This window comes from Euprymna scolopes, chromosome 3, assembly GCF_053919585.1.
Source record: "Euprymna scolopes isolate OS-2025 chromosome 3, ASM5391958v1, whole genome shotgun sequence".
In the NCBI taxonomy this organism is placed as follows: Eukaryota; Metazoa; Mollusca; class Cephalopoda; order Sepiida; family Sepiolidae; genus Euprymna; species Euprymna scolopes.
In genome coordinates, this window is record NC_136484.1 from 142,783,566 (window position 1) to 142,808,197 (window position 24,632).

Below are 24,632 nucleotides of genomic sequence, written 5' to 3' on the forward strand. Positions count from 1 at the left end.
AGTCTGACGTGTCAATTTAAATGCTATTTGGGTCCAACTTTTAAAATCTCATGAAATAACTTTATATGTTGAATTTTTAACTTACCTTTTACTTTCAACTCATTTTTAAGACTTTCACTCATCACATGACCCTGGAAAGAAATAATAAAATCAATGAGATCAACTAATCTCTATATAAATAAAATGAACTCATTTTTTCCCGGTGACTTTGACCTTAATAGGATTAAGAATCTAGACATTTTATGCAGATGCACAAACTGCATCACGATATCTGAGGTGTGTTATAGGCATATTAGCTATCCACAAACTCGCAGATCGGAGCTTCCTATATTATATCTGGTGAGAGTTCACTGCCAAAACCGGTTACGATCAATGGAAGTAGTAAAGTCATCTCTCTCTAAAAAATTCATACTTCCACCACCACTAATTTACACCGTCCGTGACTATTCACAGGAGACAAATAAGGACGAATGCCGGTTTAGGTTTTCATAAAAACTGGACTGCAATTAAGGTGAAACGCACTATGCTAACTTTTACGTTGGTTAAAAATAAAAATAAACACAGACCAAAACACTTTACATTTTCTTAAAGTGCATTAAAACTTATGATACTTCAATTCCGTTTTATTTCGCATTCTTCGGCAATTACATCGTTTTCTTTGCTTTTTTTTTGGGGGGGGGGGGTTCTATGTATCTTCTGTTTTTCGTTTTCCCAATCTTTCTCTTTCTAAAAATTTATTTCTTCTCTCTTTTTGTGTTTTCCCCTTTTTTTCGGCAAGTTCACCATCGTTTCTTTTCATTTATTTCTTTATTTATGTATTTTTATTTTTATAAACTTTCATCTGTTTCTGTTTCTATGAACTTTACATTTTGTTTATTTATTTTTTTCTCTTTTTCCGTTTTTCTTCTTCCTTTGGCAAGTTTAACATCGTTTCTTTCTTTGTAATACAGCAGGATTTTTTTAACACTAAAAAAAACAAAAAAAAAAAAAAATTACATGGATTCATTCCTTCTTCCATTTATTTGCACTTTGTTCGCTGTCTTTCCAATCTCTTACTTTTTTTTCTCTTTTTCTTTTTTATAAAAACATATACATCATTTCCGTTACATTCTTTGTTCGATGCCTTTCTCCCGATTTTCATCGTTTATTGCTTTTTTTAATTTATTTATTTTATTTTTTTCAAGTTTTTTTCATTTTTCTTCCTTTTTTTCCTTCTGTTTTTGGGTTGGAAACGTCCATCTCATGTTCGTATATAACAACATATTTGCTGGGTAAATTTCTGGGTGTTAAAACAGCGGGAATGGGGATTCTTTCATTACACCAACTTTAGCCACAGCAACGCGTGCCAGGGTACAGCTAGTTAGCAATAAAACAAAACGAAAATATACTTTTGGTGAAAGACCAGGTAATCATTGGTGAAATGTACTGAGGTATGGATGAAGTTAGGAATTAAAAGAATGCACCTGGTGTTTACTTTTGCTTTTACTTTATTTACCTCCTCCTCAGGAGGTTAGACACACAGTAAAGCAAGTTTAATTGTTTCTGTGGAACGAACTGGAATTGAACTTGGCACACCCAATGTTGTTAACTACCTAGCCACTGTCATCCCACTACATGTTTTTATTAGCTGTGTCTTTACAAGTTTGAACTGGACGATAACCTTTATGATAAAGAGGATGCAGCCTCGTTTTGTTTTTGAAATGACATCAGTGAAGAGTTCTTATAAAGGGAGATAACTAACAGAATATTACATATGCAGAGTTTTTAATCAAATTTTAAAGTTCAGTTTTTTGTTTTAATATATATAAATACTAGTCTGTGTGCCCAGGTGTTTGGCGGTGTGTGTTGAGCAAAAAAAAAAAAAAAAAAAAAAAAAAAAGTAGTAGACAAGCAGGTTCAAACCCGTACCACGAAGGAGGAAAAGAATGTGACCCCCCCCCCCAAAAAAAAAACGCGACATCTTTGCCGTTGCATCCATCACCAAACCAAAAGTGGTGAAGGTTTAAATTAAGGCTAGTCAATCGAAAAGAAGGGATGACTTTCGAAAATATCGGCGAAGAAAGCTACCTCTCCTTGTAGAAAAGTGCCCAGTTGAGGGTGAAGGAATTAATGTTTTAAACCAATTTTTCAATATTTGTCCTCTGAAGGGTTGACCTTCAAAACGATACCGATCTTGTGAAAATGCGTCGCCTCTGTCGAAAGTTTTAGACAGACATACAAACATACAAACATATAAATGACCTCCCTGATAAAATTGTTTCGGAGATGGGTATATTTGCCAATGACACCACTCTCTATAACAGATATGAAGGGAAAACAAATGAACACATATCCAAGGAAATGGCAGAAATACTAGAGGATGACCTCCAATCAGTAGTGGAATGGGGACAAAAATGGATGGTCACATTCAATGCTGCTAAGACTAAGCTTGTTTCCTTCAATAACTACAAGAAACCTTCTCTACCACCAATAGCAATGGCCAAGAACACATTGCCTGAGAGTACTTCTTTTAAACTCCTCAGTCTAACGTTTACAGGGAATATGACCATTGAGAGCATTGCCAAGGCTGCTGCAAAGAAGGTTGCCTCCCTACCGTGCTAGAAAACTACTTACCCCTCAAAGTATCCTGTACCTCTATAAGGCCACCATTCGCCCATATATGGAGTACTGTTGTCACATCTGGGCTGGTGCATCTGCTGCTTGTCTCTCACTCCTGGACAGGGTTCAAAAGAGAGTCGCCAACCTGATAGGTCCTAAACTATCATGTAGGCTTCAGCCTCTGTCCCATCGACCAGATGTTGCATTCCTCTGTCTGTTCTACAAATACTTTAATGGTGAATGCTCTGACGAAATGAAAACACTTGTACCTCCTCGACGTAACTACCCCCGACAAGCCACTAAGTCTCACCCCTTTACAGTAGAAGAAAGCCTTTTACTCCAATAGTTTCTTCCCCAGAACTGTTAGACTTTGGAACTTCATTCCGGGATTCTGCTTTCCCAACTGTACTGATATGCAGAAGTTCAAGTATAATGTGAACAAATATCTTTCTACTCATCCCCCTTCATAATGTCCCTGCAAATTATGTCCCTGATAGTAGCCCCCTGCTTCAAAGTGGCTCTGTGCCTCGTTTGGGGTGAAAATTGAATAAAAAAAAAAAATTAATCAGACAGGTGAGATTTATATTATAGACTAGCAAGGGGTACCCGGCGTGGCCCGGCGTTTGTAGGTGTGTATTGTGGGGGCAGTGGTGATCAAAACAACCCTGTTTTAAAAAAAAAAAAAAACGTTGGCCGGGTGTTTGGAGGTGTAAAAGAAAAAAAAAAAAAAGAAAAAATTTTAGTAGGAAAGTAGGCTTGAACCCTGAACCTTTGACGTGGAGATGGAAACGAAATGGAAAAAAACCCTGGGACCTAGCCATCTTGGCCACGAGAGAAGAGGAATGAAAAGCCTCTAAATTTTACGTTCATAAAATGAAATTGACAGGTGTGAGAACCTTAAGCTGCGTGATGTTTGGCCTTGAAACATGACACCGCTGCAAGCCAGTTTTCGCTTGTTTTATACTGAAAAGCGAAAGATACACAGGACGCTCTAAAAATCTGGAAAAAATAGCGTGTGAAAGTCGGGCAAATTAAATAGACAGGCGACCCCCCCCCGTTCATAACTCATAGGTATTATCATTTAGACGTGATATAAAAAGTTTTAAGAAAGAATAAGCCGACCGAAAAATCCAGCGAAAAAAACCTTTTAGAGGCATACACAAAAAGCGAACGTACATACATACACACATTTTCGCTTTTATATTTTAGATGATGTGACAAGGAAACTAATATATTATTTAACTTATTTTAATTTTTATACATTTTTATTTTCTATTTATTTAAATTAATATTGGATCACCACTCATTAAGGCCAAATGCCGCTCTATGATAAAGGTTAATGAGATGGAATGATTGTTAGTTGAGATGAAGAACCTTATGAGAGAATTTGGAGTGATTGATGAAATGGAACATGCCTTTATACTTGTGGTGATGGTTTATGACAGGAATCTAGACATTGGATCTGAAACTGATCATGTAATCTACAGGTAATGTGTCTCACACATGAAAGGTCTTGCAAAGAAGTTCTGTTCATAGACATTCCACCTAATATTAGGGACATGAAGACAGAAAGGAAATTCTTTTTTCATATGAAGACAATTTCTTGCTGCAGAGAGTGGAGCTCAGTCGAGCAGCTTCCATGGAAATAATAGAGTAGAAAGAGACTAGCAATGTATCTTCTGTGAAAAAGAGTTGTGGAGAGCAGAAGAGATTATCTCTTACTAGAGTTTAGAAATGATTTTGAATTGTCTTGACAATGAAGACCCATCCAGTTTTCTTTCAGGTTACTGGTTGAAACTAGATACATCAGCTTTCTGTATCTTAACCCTCCGGCTGTTAACAGTTAATTGTTCCTGGCATAATTTTGTCTATATAGTTGAATGTTTTTCTTTAATGTCTTCTTACTCTCATTCATTTTCTAGCTAATCTCCTCCCAATGATGCTGGTGTTGAAAGTATCCTACAGCATCACATAGTAAGCTTTTTGGGAAATATAAAAATGCCAACAACTGACACAAGAAAAACATGTAAATGACAAGAAATATCATCTAACCGTATATGTTTACAATAGACAAACAAAACAAACCATTCTCGACTGTATAAGAACAATATGTATTTATTTATAAATATATATTTGTCCTATCATACAAAAGTCTGCTCAATGAATAAGGAAAAGGACAATGCAAATCTATTTCAATAATGAAGCATTTTCTTTTTCATTTTGTTTTCTTTAGTTTCTGCACCAATTTATACATTTTTCTTCACTTTTCAGTTTGACATGTTTCTTTCCTTGTTGTTATTTTTTTTTCAACTTCCACTAATGTCTTTGATGTTTAAAAGTCTGATATAATTTTTTATGTCTACATCCCAATAATCAAAGGAACAGAATTGAAAATACAAAATTAAAAAAAACTTATGTTATCAGAAATGACTTTAGTTTTTTTTCAACTCATGACAGTTCAGTACCTTATTATTCTGTTGAAATAAAAAAATAAAGCATCAGAAAAAGTGGTTATAGTCAGCTAAGGGAGTTCCTAACTTCTGGCATAGTGCAACTGGAAGCGGTTACAAGACAAATCAATTCCTTTGCTTTTTTTCTTAGGTTTTTCCGATCGTTCTTTTTTTATACAGTAATCATTGAAATTTAAAATTAAAAAGAAAAAACTTATTTTTATAATTTCATAAAAATATCTCTTATAAAGTCTATAATATAAAAGCGAAATGTATGTTAGTGTGTGTGCATTTTTTTGTATGTCTGCCAAAGGCTTTTTTTTTGGGGGGGGGAGAGGGGGAGTCACTGTTTCTTAGAACTTTTTATATGCTTCCTAGATTATAATATGTCCAATTTACGAAAAGAGGTCGTAAATATCTTTTACTTCAGTGACTTATATTACAAAATTTGAGCTGTGCTGCGATTTCATTTTCTCTATGGCGTGATGTTTGACCCAGAAAACTACACGTTCATTTAACCACCTTTAATTTCAACTGTTCTCAATTCTCTGCCATCGCAGCATCGAGGTAAGTTATCAGGCTATTCGGCTCAAGGCTTCAGGTTCAAGCCTACCTCCATACCAATTTTTTTCTTTTACACCTGCAAAACACCAGGGCAACGCCAGGCACCCTTGCTAGTTTCAAATAAAATAAGTTTTTATTTTTTAATTTTGTTATCAAAAGTGCAAATAAAGACTAATTGTGTTATTTTTATCTGTATCAGTTTGTTAATTTTTATTGCATACTTTTCAATAATGTTTTCTTATATTTTATTTCAATAAATCGCTTCACAATAGAAATACTGATGAACGATAAAAGTGAAGAAACTGATTTGCCTGCCTTGTCACTGCTTCTGGTAGCGCTATACTGGAAGTTAGAAAGTGCATTAGCCGACTATAACCGAAAAACTTACATTGGAAAGCAAAAAGCTAGTGAGACAGCCTTCGCAAGAAGATTTAATTTTTCACTGACCTGCATAGTTTCAAAGTTCTGAAATTGTTCATTTTTTTTTGTGTGTTTTTTAATTTCAATATAAGATTTTATCAATATCTACTTTTGGTTAGAGTAAAATTCCAACATGGCTGGCCGATATGTGTTGTTGATATTTCATTCCTTCAAAACCATAAGACATACTTTACCATTAACCTTAAGTTAAGACGCCCCTCCAGAACTTATAATTAGTGGTAGAGTAAGTCTTTTTTTGTTACTATCTTTAAAATTTAAAATTAGTGACCATCTCCAAAGAAAAACAACCATTATTTTTTATTTACTTGTATTTGGCTAAGTGAAAGTAACGATAACAAACAAATTGATAATAAATATTAGACTCAGTTAACAAACTTTAAAACTATACAGGTTGGTAGAAAATAAAATTACCCCATGTTTGGTAAAAGTTATTTGTTGTAGGTTTTGTTCTTTTTTGATTTCTCATCAATTTACTATATTGCAGGAATGTTAATATATTTATCCTGTCGTACGTCTGTACCTGCATGTGTGACGAGAGAAAGATGCAATGGAAAAGGATTAGAAGTTTACTCACATCATTTAAAACAATAAAACAGTAAGTGCTTTCTCCTTTCACAGAATGGGGATGAGAAACAACCGCAGCTTCTGCAACTGACGGATGCTCGACGAGGGCAGATTCGATCTCCGCTGTACTAATCAAATGACCGGATACATTCACCATGTCATCAATTCGACCAGTAATCCAAATATAACCATCTTCATCACGACGAGCGCCTTTAATACAAAGAATATTTTATCTGCATATTAGTAAAATTATGACACAATTTTATGTGTGTGTGTGTGTGTGTGTGTGTACACTTCTTGTGTAAATGTAGCCTTGATAATTACGCACAAAATCCACGGCATTCATTTTCAAACAAAAACACAAAGTCTGAGGTTTTACCAATTACTAGCAGGGAGACCTCACATTACCCAGGATTGAGTGATGATCAATGAATGTTTCACACTTCCCATATTTTTATTGTCATCGAAATTAGTAAAATTGCTCATTTTACAATCAAATTGATTGTCTATTCTAGTTGGGAACCCATCATGGTGTACCGGGAGGAGAAAGCTTCACATGCGCTTCCACAGTAACTTTGTCCACAATACACTGTAATCTACATAGCACTGTAGAGAATCTACTGTTGGTTTTATAAAATTATTTTTATATACACTAGAACCCCGGGATACGGTGGCCCTAGGATACGTTTTTTTTTCAGGTTACGATGTGGAATTCAATGTTTTTCAGCCCCTGCTTACAGTATTTTCTCTGTCTTATAGTGTCATTTATAATGTTATTTGATTACATACATGTGTATTTTATACTATACTGTATTTTGTTACTAATTTTTAATGCCGTATCCTGGGGTTCTACTGCATATAATGGCTTGAATTAAAGTTTAAAATGCAAAAGTCAAGTCTCATGCTTCAATTGTGCTGTAAACAGAAACATTTATTTTGAATGTGCCCCTGTCATATCAAAGAACCTTCTATTGATTTTATATGTTGGACCGTTCTGCTTTTGTGGCAATAAAATTTCTCAAATGAACTTGTGATATTAGGCTGTATAAGGTGTTAACTTTGGTCAAAATTGACCATTCCTTCTTTCATTGCTTTTTTTGATTATCAATTTGATATTAATACAAGACATTCCAATACAAAACCTATGTAAGAACAATGCCAGATACATCAAGTACATTTGCGTGAAATTTCATAAAAATCAGCCCAGCCATTGCGGAGTTCATAAGAAATGAACTTCCACACAGATAAAGTTCCTTTTATATAATCGTAGAGATATACGACTAATTAAGGCACAGAAAATATACAACAGCTGCTCCTGCTGATTCCTTATTCGTCTGTTATTTAGGCACATCACTCAAAGAAACTGGGATTCTTATGAAAAAAGAAAAAAAAAAAAGAAAAAAGCAACTAATTTTAATTTAGACAGACTAGTATATTGTTTTCTTTTGCTAAAAATAAACAAAGTCTCCACTTCAGATTGACAGGCGAGAAATTAAATAATTTGTTGATATATTTACTTTTCCTTGTCATTTTTTTTTTTTTTTGGTAAACATTTACTATTTAAAAAAAAGCAAAAAATACTAAGTATAAAAAACAAAAACATTTATGATTTCACAATTTTAAAAAAGTAACCAAATATTTTCCTTTCAACTTAAGGGAGCATTTTTTTTAATGTTTGACTTATATTTTATTTTTAAATATTCTCCCAAGCCAAAAAAACAAGAAAAAAAGAAGTCATCCAAAAAACTTGTTTACTTTTTAAAAAGATTTTTTGCAAAAAGAATTAAAATAAAAAATAAATCAATAAAAAATATAAATAAAAAAATATAAATAAAAAAATATAAATAAAAAATAAATTAAAAATAAATAAATAAATATAAAAACAGCAGGATAATCCGCAGGAGCAGTTGTTGTGCTTTAATTTACCATACATAAATAGTAAAACCGAAAAGTCTGATTTTCTTTGTTTATCTCCAGCCCCATGGACTAAATAACCAGTTTATTTAAAGGTATTAAGGGTGTAAAGAAAATGTTTAAAAAAATATATAAACGAAAATACATAATATAGGCTGAAACAAATTTCAATGTTAATTATATATTTATTAATCTGACAGTATAGGATGTTAACGAATGAACCATTAATACATGGTCTGTTATTAGCTCTAGTTGAGTTTTGTCAGCTTCTTCTGAAGGAGGAAGTTTAAACAGAATATCAAATTCACAAGTGGTTTCCAGCTGCATTGTTGTTGTTGTGTGGCATTCACCCCTAGGTGGGTTGAACTAACTTCCTCCAAATGAGGAAATGTCAAGGGAATATAAATTCACAGGCAATCCAAAATCGCCTATAATGTCTGGTGTCTTTTGGGGCAGGAAGCCAGTATCTTCTGATGGCCTTATCTGGTAGCACCTGATGCCCTAACAGGTATTACCACCGAGTCAAAGTGGATGTGAGAGCAATGGTAAGTAAGAGGCAACTTCACGTTACTTACAGCCCCCAAATGGGGCCTCACAACTGCATGTATATCTCAGTCATGGTAAGATGACATATGGTGTCTAACATTCTCAAATGGTCACCCATCTGGTACAGGCACAGCTTCATGCTGCTTAACTTTTGTGATATAATCAGTGTGACAACACGATTATGTTGTACACAAGTAGAATGTTATCTTGGTATTTACTATTCTGAGAGAAGAGTTAATATAAGTAATTGATCAAGTTATTAACTTGTTAATTTTGTTACATAATGGATGGCCCAATATTGAATAGTGATTATATTAGCCAAGCTTTACAAGGGTCGAACTAAGTACAGATCTAAGTGCACAAAGTTTAGGGTATAAACCAATTCCAATGAAAAGATAACAGGAAAAATTAGATGTAAAACAAAAAGGACATGACATATAATGTCACGGTTATTGAGATTGATAAAGGAACTAATGTTCAGAGTCTGTCTATGGACATGGAGCGAGGCAGATTACCAATCTGAAAGGAAAACTTTGATAACTGCTAACAATGAAATGCCCCTCCAAGATTTCCGTTCGCTGCTGAGTGGAAGCCCTTCTTGAAAATTCAGATCCTTTCAATTGTTGTGAAATGTTATCAATAAGTATTAGACATCAATAAATATTTCCCAAATTCAATTCTTTGGAATATCTTAAAGCATGTTTATGGGTCATAATATGGGCACAGTTTCCCCATTTAAAAATTCAAATATTTCAGATTTGCATTAAATTTGATACATAGTCATTAGAAACCAATTAAAAATTCTCCAAATTTTAATTTCTTTGTAAGATTCCTTAAGCTTAAACTTTAAATTCAGACATTTTCTAGAATCGCAATCATGAAATGTATTTCGATTAAATTTAGAATAAGGATTCTAGATATAAGGTTTAGTATCATTATATCTTGATTATAATGTACAAAAGAAGACAGAACAATCCTGCATCGTTTTTATGTCTATAGAAATTATTTTATCATCCTGAGATGTGGATTCATCGCCTTTTATATAAAAATATGGTAAACTAATGAAATGCCTTAGAAGAATTGTATGTTTAAATTTCACTGTTGCTATTTTTTTATTATGAATTTTTGAATGAAAGAAATTATCTTATATCTAAAGTACAGCCAGTCTATTCTCTGTTTGTTGTTAATAACAGTTTTATACAAGATACATAATTTCTGTTTTTCCAGTCATTTATGACAAATATTGGTTTGTATTTTTTAAAAATAACAGTATTTCCAATCAATTTTAATATTTAATCTGGATCAATAAACCGTTTTTTGATTAGTCACATTTAGAGGAGTTAGGAGCAGCTAATTCTTTCACAGTCAAAATCCTCCTTCTGACACTCATTAAACATTGGATTTTATTTACTGTCTACTATAAAATTAAATAAACACTTGAGTAACATTAAATTAATGTAGGACATACCATCCCCAGTGCAGTAATATCCTGGAAACTTCTTAAAGTATGTTGTTTCAAATCTTTCATGGTCATGATAGACAGTTCTCATTATGCCTGGCCAAGGTTGTTTGAAAACCTGTAAAGTTAAAATTTGAAATAAAAAAATATTTAATTTTTTATAAGCAGAATTTTGCTTTATATGGCCAATATTTAAAAATAACATGAAACAATATTTTTATCTAAAAAAAAAAAAAAAAAAAAAAAAAAAAAAATGCAATCAGTTGAATAATTATAAAATTAAATAGTTTAGATCAGGAAAAAGGTGATCAGAAATAATGCTCCATCCCTTGAAGAAGCAGTTAATATCATGGAGGATGGCCTCTTACGACTGAATCAAATATAATTCAGACAAAAAGAGTCAGCTTTTTTGAAAACCAAACTCTAGAATCAGAAAGTTCAAACATTCTCTGATCGGTATAAGGAAAAAAAAATTTTTTTTTTAAATTCCTTTATGTGCTTCCCACAACAGCGAGATGTGACACAATGTCATTTTAATGCAAGGAAAACCAGTTCATCCAAAGAAGACCTCTGGAAGCGTAAAAAAAATAGTCAATGGTATTCCCCAGTAAGGGCACTTCAGAAAATTGATGAAATGAAAAGCTGGTAGAAAATATATGAAAGTAGTTTCTTACAAGATAGCCTTCGTCAACTGGTCCAGTCACCTCTTTACCATCAGCAGTCAAAATAGCCGGAACAACTCCGAAAAATGGAAACGTCTGAAATCAGAATATATGCATTTTGGATGAAAATAACTACTACAATTTTACTTTTATTTTAAAATCTCTTATTATATAAAGAGCAGCATGTGTGTGTGTGTGTTTTCAGCTAGAAGTCCCAAACTACAAAATTGCTTATTACTGTTACCTGGATGAATAATATCTAAAATTTAGAAAAATATTATTCATTCTTACTTTTAAGGGTTTGTACTAAAAGGGAAGTAATTCTGATTTTCTTATCAAGGAGTTCTGTCGACTCATTCCTTGGGTTTTCTGTGTATATGTCCTGAGAGAGTAATGTGGGCACTTTTTTATACAAGGTCATTGATCTGAGGGAGACAACTCCATTTTACTAAGAGATTCGTTAATTTTTTTCATCTCGAAATTCAGGACGCTAAAACAATATTTTTATTAAATCAAAACATCAAAAAAAGAAAGCTTTGACCGTTATTTTTTTTAATGTAACTAAGTTGATAACATTAATAATACAAAACATAGTTTTTATGCAACTATTAAGAGAATCGTTTTTGTTTTCATATCAAAATTGACAATGCTAAAACCAATCGTATTATTATTAGATGAAAATACCTGAAAAACAAAGTTGCGGCAACATTTCTAGTTTTGTTTTTTTTAACTACATTTTTATTAAAAAGTAAAATATGGTGAATTCTATAAAAAATTAGTCTAAGCTTAAAATCCAAAGAATATAGCAATGGCCAAAGACTCTTTACCTGAAAGTACATCTTTTAAACTCCTCGGCCTAATGTTCACAGGAAACATGAGTTGGAAAAATTACATTGAGAGCATTGCCAAAAACGCTGCGAAAAAGGTAGGTTCTCTCTACCGTACTACAAAGCTACTAATGCCCGAAAGTATCCTGTACCTCTATAAGGCCACTATTCACCCATGTATGGAGTATTGTTGTCATATCTGGGCTGGTGCATCTGCTACTAGTCTCTCGCTCCTGGACAGGGTCCAAAAGAGAGTCGCCAACCTAATAGGTCACGAACTGTCATCTAAGCTTCAGCCTTTGTCCCATCGATGTAATGTAGCATCCCTCTGCCTGTTCTACAAGTATTTCAATGGTGAATGCTCTGACGAACTGTAAGCACTTGCGCCCTCTCGATGTAAGTACCTCCAACAAACCCGACAAGCAGCAAAATCCCACCTCTTCACTGTTAAGATTCCTAGATGTAAGAGAGCCTTCTACCCCAGTAGTTTCTTCCCCAGAACCGCTGGACTTTCAAATTCCCTTCTGAGTTCCTGCTTCCCCAACTGTACTGACATGCAGAAGTTCAAGTGTAATGTGAACCAACATCTTGCTGTCAAACTCTCCACAGTACCCCTGTAGCTTATGTCCCTGATAATAGCCCCCTACAGCAAAGTGGCAATGTGCCTTGTTTAGGGTGAAATTGCAATAAAAAAAATAAAATAAAATTTTTTTTTTTTTTAAATGAAAACATTACAAAAGAAATGGAATTTTTACAACTTTTGAAGTTTTTTTTTTTTTACTACTTTTTTAAATTAACAAATAAATGTTATAAGATTTTTTGCGAAAATGAAAGAAAATGGAACGATAGTTGTAGAGGTAATTGTGATTTTAGCAAACAAACTCTTTAATAAAACAAGGATGAAACTGTTTTTTTAAAGCTGTGGTGACTTCTTTTTTTTTGTTTACTGTAACAAAGCTTATAATATTAATAATACCAACATCTAGTTTTAACATTACAAAAAAACCCAAAGTAACAAGTTTCAAACCCCAAAGTAACAAGTCTATGTTAAAATGACCTGGTCAACCAAGTTAGATTTCAGGCCGGATCGCACAAAGCACCCAAGGACTTGGGCCATGAAGGCAAAAAGGAATCACAGTTTTATGCTAAAAAATAGATGTTATAAATATTATAAGATTTGTTCAGTAAAAAACAAAAAGCCGCAGCAGCTTTTTTTTTTTTTTTTTTTTTTTTTAAATATTTTCATCCTTGTTTTACTAAAAAGTTTTGTTGAAAAGAATTATACTTTCCTTTTTAATTAAACCAAAAAGGAGTTGAAAAAATGTAGAAAAAAGTTGCAACGTTTTTTAAATGTTTTCATCTAATGAAAATACCATTGGTTTTAACGTTGTAAATTGTGATATGAAAACAGAAACGATTCTCTTAATAGTCGCGTAAAAACTACGTTTTGTATTATTAATGTCATCAACTTTGTTACATTAAAAAATAACCGTCAAAGCTTTCGTTTTTTGATGTTTTGATTTAATAAAAATATCATTGGTTTAGCATCCTAAATTATGAGATGAAAAAAAATGAACGAATCTTTTAGTTAAATAAAGTTGTCTCCCTCAGATCAATAACCTTGTATAAAAAAACGCCGGAATGTGCTGGGTGGAGAGGAAAAACAGTGAAACTGACAGAAAGAGATAAAGAAATAGAAATATGTTACACTTTTGCCCCAAGGTAAAATGCCAGGTAGCCTTACTAGTAATAAATAAAACATCTGGTGATTAAAAAAAAATACAAAAAAATTTGAATGATATACATATGTGTTACAAAATGAAGATATCATATTTCAAAAATCACGTAAAATGATCAAGTAGTTTTTTCTTTTTATTTGATTAAGAAAATCAATTTTTACGATTTTCAGCAATTAAGAGTTTTAATTATTTTGAATACAAACAACTTGGCCTTCGGGACAAGATCAAAGTGTAGTATCTGTTCTGCAGATGCTGCACTTCTATTTCTTGTTCTCTTTCGGTGGAGGAGAAATCCTTCACGATTGAGACAATTTTTATTTTTGTACCTTTTCTCCACGTTAAAAAACGACCCTGGTGTCTAACTCTGTCCCGTGGGGAGGCATAGTAAATAGGTACAAACAAAATCTGTCAGAATCGAATTGTCGCCCTTGAATTTTGGCAAAATTTAAAACCATATGGCCACTCCCAGCCTCCTAAAATTTGCTTTTCTTAATTTAAAGAAAAATAAAAAAAGAGAAAACTTGATTAATTTACGTGACTTTTGGAATATAGCATCTACATTCTGTGACAAATGCATACATCATAAAAAAAAATTTTCGGTATTGTTTATTTTTTTTTTTTAAATCAATGAATTATAAATAAGCACCAAACATTTTTTTGTATTGAATATAAAATAATTTCATGAAAGTTTGTTCACAATATAAGAAAAAGAAATTAATAAAATATGGAAGAAAATGTGAGAGTCATATGCTCAGTTCGTCAAGTACAAAATAAAAAAAAAAACAGAAGCTTGGTTGCCATGAGTTTTGGTGAATAACAAACAAGGTTCCTAACACATGCAAGTCGTTTATTTTGACAATCATCAATGGATTTGAAGTGATTTCATCGGCGTCTAACAAAGCCAAACTCTTTATCAAGAACTTTGCTCCCAAGAGCGAAAATAATTTGAGTGACATTCAGATATCTGATTTTCCACATTCATCAAGAACATTGATGCCAGCAAAGGAACAGGTAACCACTATCATCAATTTCCCTAACTCTCTATCTGTACCTAAATCTAAACATAAATTCCATGAATAAAGCTGCTTTGCTGGAACTTCTTTTCCTAGAACTGCTCAGTTGTAGAACTCAGTTTTGTTGGCCTGTTTTCCAGCTGACCACAATATGGTTGTCTTTAAATGTAATGTAAACAAGTTCTTGTTGAGCCACCTCCTTAATAAATCAGATTCTACCCAATTGTTACCATGATCATTACGCTGTGTCTCGGTGAGTACCATAAATTCATTAACCTTTATTCTCAAGTGGCCTTCAAGGCCACTTCCTTGTAACAAAAAGCAAACAAAAAATCACTTCAGAAAAGTCATAAAGCCACTTGATTTAAAAAAACTGCAAAGATGATTAACACAAAGACAAGACAGGTTCACCGTTGCTGATAACCATGGACAAAAGGTTGTAATTCTGAGGAATGCCGAGGACACAATCATAATATATGGCTATTTTCTTGTACAAGTAACCCACATTTTCCGTTATGACCACAATAGTTTCATTAAAATTCAGATGATAGACTATTAAATATATCTGTTTAATATATATTTTTTTACTAAAGAATTACTAGAAGAAAAATGTTGATAATATAGATCAGGGGGTCACCAAATCCAGCCCATGAAGTCAGTTCATTCGGTCGACGATGATACTTGAATTTGATAAAACATATGGAACACAAAACTTTGACAAAATTTCAATTTGAATAATCCGTTTAAAATTCGATGCCTCCGTTCAGTCTCGAAAGATAAAGCATACCTCATATAGGGGCAGCTGCGCATATAATTGTGTGGCAAGAATTGTGCAATTCTAACCACACCTCTCCTGAATCGGCACTGGTCAAGTCCAGCGGCAGGGAAAAGTCCAGAACGATTGGAAACAATGCTGAGATAAATGGAAAGTACATACAGCACCTGGAAGTTCCAAATGGTCACCCATCTGGTACTATGTTTAGAATACTAGGAGATTTCGTATTATTTTGATTCATCGGACTACTGTTCTCATCTTGAGTGTGATTTTCACGTTTCGGTCGATATAACCTCCGACCTTCTTTGTCGGAGGTTATATCGACCAAAACGTTGTGAAAATCACACTCAAGATGAGCACAGTAGTCCGATGAATCAAAATACAAATAACCAATCCTCATCTCAAAAATTCAGCAACGTCACGAGGAGATTTTCATGCTTGCAGAGACGTTCTGATTGTTTTGTTCTTTAAATTAGGCATTTCATTTCTCCCAGCAAGTATTGAATAGAATGATTATGCGGCCCACGTTTATCAATCTTTCAGTTATCCTGCAGTAAAAAAATGTTTTGTGACCGCTGATATGGATTAACAGTTGAATTATGATAAATATTGAATGGCTTGAAAATGATGAATGTAATAAATAAACTAATGATTCATAAGAAATGTTTATGCCAACTGTTTGACTTTAAATTTGCAGATGACTATATTGTAGCCCTCAGGGAAGTAATCCTGTGGTTTATTGTTTTACAGATGATACGAAATGAGATTTTGAGACACAAAGGGGAGAATGAAATGAAGAAATTAATAATTTATAACCAGAAATAAAATCAATTTCACAGGAAACATGTTTTATGTTAGATGTATGGAGGCATGTCACAAATAGAATTTGTTTCGAACATAATAGTTAAAAACTCCAAACTTTACTTACAGCAGATCCAGGTTTTGTGAGAGTGGCTCCAGGCAATGGCGTGAGGACATGGCCACCCTAGGGGAGAAACAAAGGAAAGATCATGATGACTCATATTGCTTTAAAAACAATAAATAAAAATAAATAAGATGTGCAACTCGTTAATATTTGTTTTTCTTTTTTAAACTAATGTATGTGTTGATTCATGAAGAATTCAAATATCAATTTTAATAAATTAATGTTTGTTGTTACATTCCTGAAATAATATTCATGTTGGACATTTTCCTATTTTGATTAGTATTTTTTATTTTTACACAGGAATCATCACTTATCAAGGCCCAGAGGCCACTCGAGGATAAGGGCTAATGGGTATATATTAGTCAATCTGATTATAGCATAGTAAACATAAGTAGTGGAAACTGTGTAAACTGGATTACTTAGGGAGACTGTTCATTAAGAATTTGTTTATGTTGGACTTGAAGACAATCAGATTGTAGCAGCTGGAAAGCAGGCAAACAGAAGAGAGTTCCACAGGCGTGCAGTTCTAAGAAAGAAGCTTTGTTCATGGAATCTACATTTAGGTTTAGCCTAAGATAAAGAGTGTGAGAAATTATTGATAGTGGTTTTGGCTAGATGAGTGTTCCTTGTGAGAGCCGGTGAGGGGGGACCATAGATTGAAGCTTAGACGAGCACTTGCCATGAAAATAACGATAAAGGAGAGACAGGTTCGCAACATCTTTTCTGTGGAAAAGAGGTTGCAGGGAAGAGAAAAACAGCATCCCCCAATAAGCTACGAAGTCTATTTTGAACTCTGTCAAGGCAGGATAAGCTGCTTCTAGCAGCTCCTGCCCAAATGTGGCAACAGTACTCCATTGTTGGCCGTACCTAGCTTTTCTATAGGTAAAGAATTGTATCAGGGGTGAGATATCTTCTGGAGCGGTAGAAGGATCTCACCATTTTTCCAGCAATCTTGGCAATAGATTTGATGTCCGTGCTCCATTTCAAATCAGGAGTAAAGGTGAAGCCCAGAAGCTTGTCAAAACATGAAGCCTCCTCAAGACGAGAGCCATTCATTTCAATTGATGCCAGATGGGCATCAGAGAATTGATGATGTAAAGATAGAAGCTTGGTTTTAGATGCATTAAAAGTAACCAGCCACCTCTTTCCCCATTGTACCACATGCTCAAGATCAGAGGAGAGAGAATCAGAGAGAACTTGGTCATTTACAGTCTTTGATGTGTTACCATAGATGGAGTATCGTCAGACATTTCCAGCTATACCATAGCTGGAGATCTTGTGAAGTAGACCTTTATGCCATACCTTATCAAAGGCCTTTGATATGTCAAGAGAAATTGCCCTAGAGAGTAACCCCCTATCGAGAGATTCACTAATCCTACGAGATAACTGTAAGCACGTCTGCTGTAGATCTAACAGAACGAAAAGCATATTGCATGTCACTATAAAGGTTATTTAGGCTGAGATGGTGACTACTTTCCAGCAACTTACTCATGACGCACAGGAGATTTATTGGCTTGTACTGAGAGGGAGATGACCGATCACCTGAATTCTTAAATACGGGGCATACTGATGTAATTTTCCAAGGTGTTGGGGAGCATTTCTCCTTAAGACAACGCTTAAACAGCTTTGTAAGTATAGGCGCTAGTTCTGATTGCAGCTTCTTCAACACTATAATTGGAATGCCGTCCGAGTCAGTTGCTTTACTAGAATCAAGGTTTCTGATTAGCTTGACAACATCACGTACAGATATTTGCATGTCACATAGCATGTTTTCAGATACACAAGGTAATACTGGGGGTTGGCGGCCTTGGTCGTAAAGGGTAGAATTAGCTGCAAAGTTCTTGTCAAAGTGTTTTAGCTTTGTCTGATGCTGACGAGATTACTTCAGGTCCATTGATGATAGTTAGGATAGAGCACACACTTCTGTTTGCTATTTGCCAAAACTGATAGGATTTTTATTTTCATAATATTGTGTTGTAATTTGGCTTATAAACATTTTATTTTTAAATTTAAACAACACTTCTATCACGGAAAACTCAACTCTAATTGAGAGATGTTCAAGAAAAATCAAAATTGTTTGAATATTAAAAAGCAAATAAAAACTTAACAATATGGAATTATTAATGGAGATTAAAAAACAAAAAAATGAGACCAGTAAAGCTAATGCAGAAAAATTCAATTGAAGCTAATTTTAAGGCAATTTCTTTTCTGAAATTTTGAGATAAGGAATTATTTACTTCATTTTTGTTTGGATTATCATTTACATCAATGATGAGGTTTATATTTTTAAAATATTTTTTAGTTGATGTGTTTTCACATAAATATAAAGTATAAAAAAGGGCTTATTAGCTTGAAAGCCTCCTTAATAACACAATTTATTATTAAATAATTAAAAAAAAAAAAAAAAACTTATCTCTTTTGAATTAGAGATTTTTTTCCTCAATGTAAGAATTGTGTACAAATCAATTTCGTTTCAATGATATACATCTTTATCAGGCATGGAAACAGTTTCTAAGTTTGATGAAGGCGTGTGTGTGTGTGCATATATATATATATTGTTCTCCCTGGATCGCCACCTTGTCGTGGTGGAGAACCTTGTGTGTTCCGATGAACCTGAGAGCGATGCCGTCCGGAGCCTAGGCTCCTGGTAGGGCCACCCATGGCGGTAAGGTTGAAGGGGAGGTTCCAGACAAAGAGTGATCCAAAAGACCTCAACGGCTGATGCGGCGGATGATGACAATAATGACACAACGGCACTGAAGGCGGATGAAGGCTGCAACAGAAGAGAGTCTCCAGTCGTCGTGGTTCTCCATGCCATTGGTATCAGGCCCTCCTCTGCCAAGGGGCCGTGTGGTGGCTGCAGGCGCATCAGTCTCCCCACGTTAAAAGACATCACGCGCAGGCGTTCTCCCGAAAGGGAACACATCCTACTCTACATCATGGATGGAAAAGTCTTGTGACAGTCTTAGTCATTAAGCTCCCGGACTGAGGCAGAGAGAGCTCTCCCTTAATTCCCGGATAGAAAAAGTCCTGTGGCGACCAGGAAGTGGTGATAGGAGCAGGACAGTGTAGTCTGGCAGCTCCTAGCTGCAACCTGGCACATAGGCGGTGGGTGCCAGATTCAGTCGCTAACCTCACGGACCGAGGCAGAAAGAGTTTTTCGGCAGCTGCATCCATGACTGAGCAGCCCTGTTTAGGATCCACTCTGCTCACCCCAGTAGGGGAGGGGGGTTAGAAAAGGTACCCCTAAAAATAGCCTGCCTCAAAAAAACCCGTCTGGACTACCGCATCCAGAGGGATCACCACCACGCGGTCGGAAAAAGAAAGAAAATTTATGCCTATATTTTGGAACCTGGAATGTGAGGACCCTCATGGACAACAAAACAAGTGATCGACCCGAAAGAAGAACTGCCATTATCTCAAGAGAGCTAAGGAGGTTCCAGATTGACATAGCTGCGCTCTCTGAAACCCGACTGGCTGACGACGGGCAGCTGAGGGAGGAGAAAGGCGGGTACACCTTCTTTTGGAAAGGAAGGCCTGCAGAAGAGCCGCGTATCCATGGCGTGGGCTTTGCTATAAAGAACAGCCTCATCCGCCACCTCAATGAGCCCCCTGTTGGCATCAACGAACGGCTAATGACCATGCGCCTGATGCTTGCGGGCAGCCAAATGGCCACTGTGATTAGTGCGTATGCTCCAACACTTGATGCACATGATGAAATAAAGGAGACCTTTTATGCTGACCTTGACACCATTTTATCCGGGGCCCCCAAGGGGGACAAGATTATCCTACTTGGGGATTTCAATGCTAGAGTGGGACGAGACCATCAGCACTGGAGAGGAACGCTTGGAAGAGAAGGAGTTGGGAACATTAACTCAAATGGTACACTCCTACTGACAAAGTGCTCAGAACATAACCTGATCATCACGAACACACTTTTCCGACAAAAAAACGCATTCAAAACATCATGGATGCACCCTCGAAGTAAAATCAGGCACCTCATTGACTATGTCATTGTCCGTGCCAAAGACCGCTGTGATGTGCTGAACACCAGGGCAATGACCAGTACAGACAATTGTTGGACCGACCACCGTCTTATTCGCTCCATCATGTCTATCCATTTAATGCGGAAGCAAAGGATGCAAAAAAGACAGAGCCGACCAAAGCTCAACATCGAGCAGCTGGGCGATATCACCTACCAACAACACCTCCAGGCGGCTCTTAGTGCGGACCTGCCCAAGCAGTATCCGCATGACGCTGAAGAGCACTGGGACAAGCTGTCTTCTGCCATCATGGACTCCAGTATAAGCATCCTAGGGCAGAAAAAGCGGAAACATCAGGATTGGTACGATGAAAACGATACCGAAATCCAACAGCTTATAGACACCAAGAGGCAAACTTTTATCACCTGGCAGAATAACATCAATTGCAAGGTTAAAAGAGCTGCCCATGCCAAGGCTAAAGCGGCTGTCCAATCGACAGTCAGGAAGCTGAAGAACATCTGGTGGATGAAGAAGGCTCAGGAGATCCAGCAGTTTGCTGACTCTGGGGACACCAGAAGATTCTTTGAAGCCACAAAAGTGGTATACGGCCCCAGCTACCGTTCTCTGACCCCCCTTCGGTCTAAGGATGGGCTCACGCTGCTGAAAGGAAAGGGAGAAATAACAAATAGATGGAAAGAGCATTACAAGGATCTTCTGAACAGGGACACCACTCCAGAGATGGAGGCCCTTGAAAAACTCCCCCAACAGCCCATAATTGAGAGCATGGGAGAACCACCCAGTCTGGAAGAGGTGCGGGATGCAATTAGGAAGATGAAAAACAATAAGGCGGCTGGTTCTGACGGCATCCCAGCAGAAATCCTGAAGAAAGGCGGGCCTGATCTTCTCAGACACATCCATGCCCTGCTGCTCAAAATATGGGAACAAGAGAAAATCCCTGCACAACTTAGAGATGCCCTAGTTGTCTCCATCTTTAAGAAGGGAGACAAGGCAAACTGTGGGAACTACCGGGGCATTTCTCTCCTCTCTACCACAGGGAAAGCCCTAGCTCGGGTTTTGGCCAACAGGCTTACACCCCTTGCAGAAACCATCCTTCCCGAGTCCCAAAGTGGCTTTCGACCAAATAGAGGCACGATGGACATGATCTTCACTGCTCGTCAACTCCAAGAAAAGTGCAGGGAGCAAAATTTACCATTATACATGGCTTTTATAGACCTTACTAAAGCCTTTGACTCTGTGAATCGTCAAGCCCTTTGGCTGGTTCTTGCAAGGTTTGGATGCCCAGAGAGGTACATTCGGGTACTGAGACTGCTGCATGACAATATGTCAGCTACAGTCCTCAGTAGTAGTGGAGATGAAACAGAGCCCTTCAGGGTTGACACGGGAGTGAAACAGGGATGTGTCATTGCCCCAACCCTGTTCTCCATCTTCATTACTGCTATCCTCCATCTTACGGACAAACATCTTCCCCATGGAGTTCGGATTATGTACAGAACCGACGGCCGACTTTTTAACATCAACAGATTTAGGGCCAAAGGTCGAACGAACACCATATCCATTATGGAGCTACAGTATGCAGACGATAACGCCCTTGTAGCCCTCTCAGAAGGGGACCTACAGTGTACACTGGTTGCCTTCACGAGGGCGTACAAACAGCTAGGACTAACAATTAATATAAAAAAAACCCAAATCCTCCATCAATCACCACCAAACAGTACTCCAGTCTCACCCCCAAACATCTCCATTGACAACGCTAGACTGGAAAATGTGGACCACTTCCCATACCTAGGCAGCATCCTATCATCAAAAGCCAACATAGATGATGAAATACAACACCGTCTCAGCTGTGCCAGTGGGGCTTTCTCAAGGCTAAGGAAGAGAGTATTTGAGAACCGTGACCTTCTGGCAAAGACCAAAATCATGGTATATAAAGCTGTCTTGCTGCCCACTCTTCTCTATGGATCGGAGACCTGGACCACATACAGGAGGCACGTAAAAACCCTGGAGACGTACCACCAAAGATGCCTCCGAAAAATCCTCAGAATTAGTTGGAAGGACCGACGCACCAACACCAGCGTCCTGAGTGAGGCTGACATTCCCACTATCACCGCTACTGTTGCTCAACGCCAGCTCAGATGGACTGGTCATGTTGTCCGAATGCCGGATCTCCGCCTCCCAAAACAGATTTTCTACTCTCAGCTTGTTGAGGGAAAGCGTGCCCAGGGTGGCCAAAAGATGAGGTATAAGGACAACATCAAAGCAAATCTAAAGCGGTTTCACATGGACCTTAAGACATGGGAGGACGTGGCTGGGAGCAGGTTGGCATGGAGGAGCGCTGTCCACAAAGGTGCTGCGCTTTATAGTAGTGACCTAAATAAAGCTGCTGAGGATAGGCGCAAGCACAGAAAGGACAGATTATTAACCAGACACACCCAACCCCACCCCACCACCACTACCTTTATCTGCCCAAATTGCACAAGACAAATTGGGTCTAGGATTGGGCTCTATGCTCACCTGAGGACCCACAGAAGCCACAACGGAGGACAGTCTTACTCGGACACGAGTGACCGCCGATGATGATGATGATATATATTGCAATGATTCGGATTGAAATAAAGGCAGCACTAGGCTTACTTAAAAGAAAAAAAAAGAAGCAAGATGAATGTAAACATTTTGTAGCCAATGTCGACCTCCTCCTCCTCCTTCCACCTGATTCAGCAGCTACGGCAGGCAACACACTGTCAGCAAGAACACCCTTCCCTCTTTCACACTCTCCCTTTCTCTCTCTATTTATAGACTAGAGATCATGGGAAGAGTATGCAAATAACTTTGAACGGTTTTGTCCTATAAAAAGCCTGTATTTGGGAGAGAGGGCGTCTTTTTTGTTTGGCAGAAGCAATTGCTGTCAGAAGTGCATTGGAATGCAGGATTGAAGAGTGAAGATGGAGTTGTGGGGTCATTGTATTTAACTACAGCAGGATGATAGAAAAAGTAGGACCATTATAAGAGCTTTTAGATTGAAGAAAAACCTATGCTTTGATTTAAAGACGAAATACATGAATATATATATGTATCAATACAAAGGTCTACACAAGAGAAGGACAATGCGCCTATAGATTTTCCAATGTAGTCGAAAAAGACGAATCCCTAAAAATACCTAGGTTTTAGTGAAAAACTGAAATACATATAAGTGTATATGTATAATTACAGATATCTAACTTGGATAAGAGCAAATGTGTCCACAGAATTTCCAATGTAGTACCAAAGGACAGATCTCTAAAAATACCTACTCTTTGGGTTAAAGCCAAAACACATATAACAGTATATGTAGAAATCGATGAAGGCACTTACAGACTTTGCAACATAGAGAATCACTCATCGAAGAAAAAGACCAAGAACAGTCAAGGACAAGTTAAAAGGAGAGAGAAAAGAAAATTGAGAAAGAAGAGGGCGCCTGAAATATAAGAGCAATATACAATGATATGCTTCTATTCCCTAAACTTCAAGGACTATTGGTTACCATTTCCATTTTTTTTCTTATCTGAAGATAAGTATCCATTCCTAATAACTTCATCCTAATTTCCAATTCCCACCCTGTTTCTACTTTTCACCAACTTTTTTTTTTTAATTTCATCTTGTATAGCCGTTTGCTTTGATTTTAATCCAGTTGATCCTTACCCCGACCCACTGAGTATTGTCTTGAATTTCAGTGATTTTATAATATTCATGCAAATAAAACCCCTTTGTATATTTTAATGTGTTGTTCTTGCCTTCTGTTTAAGTCGCTAAAGGTTGAGTGAGAAATATCCATAAACCAAGACAACTCTTCATTTAATATCGTGATGTAGCATCCAAAACTTTCTATTTTTTCTTTTATGTTACGGGTAGTGTAGGGGGAAGGCACCATATCACAAAGTCACCGATTCTGATCAGGGGACAATCACCCCCGAACTTAGCCTCTTCCAATCCATAACATGATATATAAGTTTATTTCAAATTTTTAAATAAAGAAATGTGTACTATAAGAAAAATTCTGCATCATATTGGCTTCTTAAGCTTACAGATTCCATATAGTTTTTGGTATTAAGTGTCAAATAACAATAGAAATGTTAATATTGATGAAATAAACAGTAAAAAAACAGATAATGTAAATG

The 24,632-nt window shown here is 36.2% G+C and overlaps 1 protein-coding gene across 2 annotated transcripts in view; it reads right to left on the reverse strand.

The window, feature by feature from the left end:
- Positions 1-24,632, reverse strand: part of LOC145259656 (acetyl-coenzyme A synthetase, cytoplasmic-like) — a 121,058-nt gene that overhangs the window by 8,988 nt on the left and 87,438 nt on the right. For both annotated transcript variants that reach the window (XM_080117319.1, XM_080117314.1), the window contains exons 12-16: positions 16,481-16,537; positions 11,211-11,294; positions 10,546-10,654; positions 6,628-6,827; positions 86-131 (exon numbers count right to left, since the gene is read on the reverse strand). In XM_080117319.1, coding sequence (XP_079973445.1) covers positions 86-131; positions 6,628-6,827; positions 10,546-10,654; positions 11,211-11,294; positions 16,481-16,537 — 496 coding nt within the window. The remainder of the gene's footprint in view (positions 1-85; positions 132-6,627; positions 6,828-10,545; positions 10,655-11,210; positions 11,295-16,480; positions 16,538-24,632) is intronic.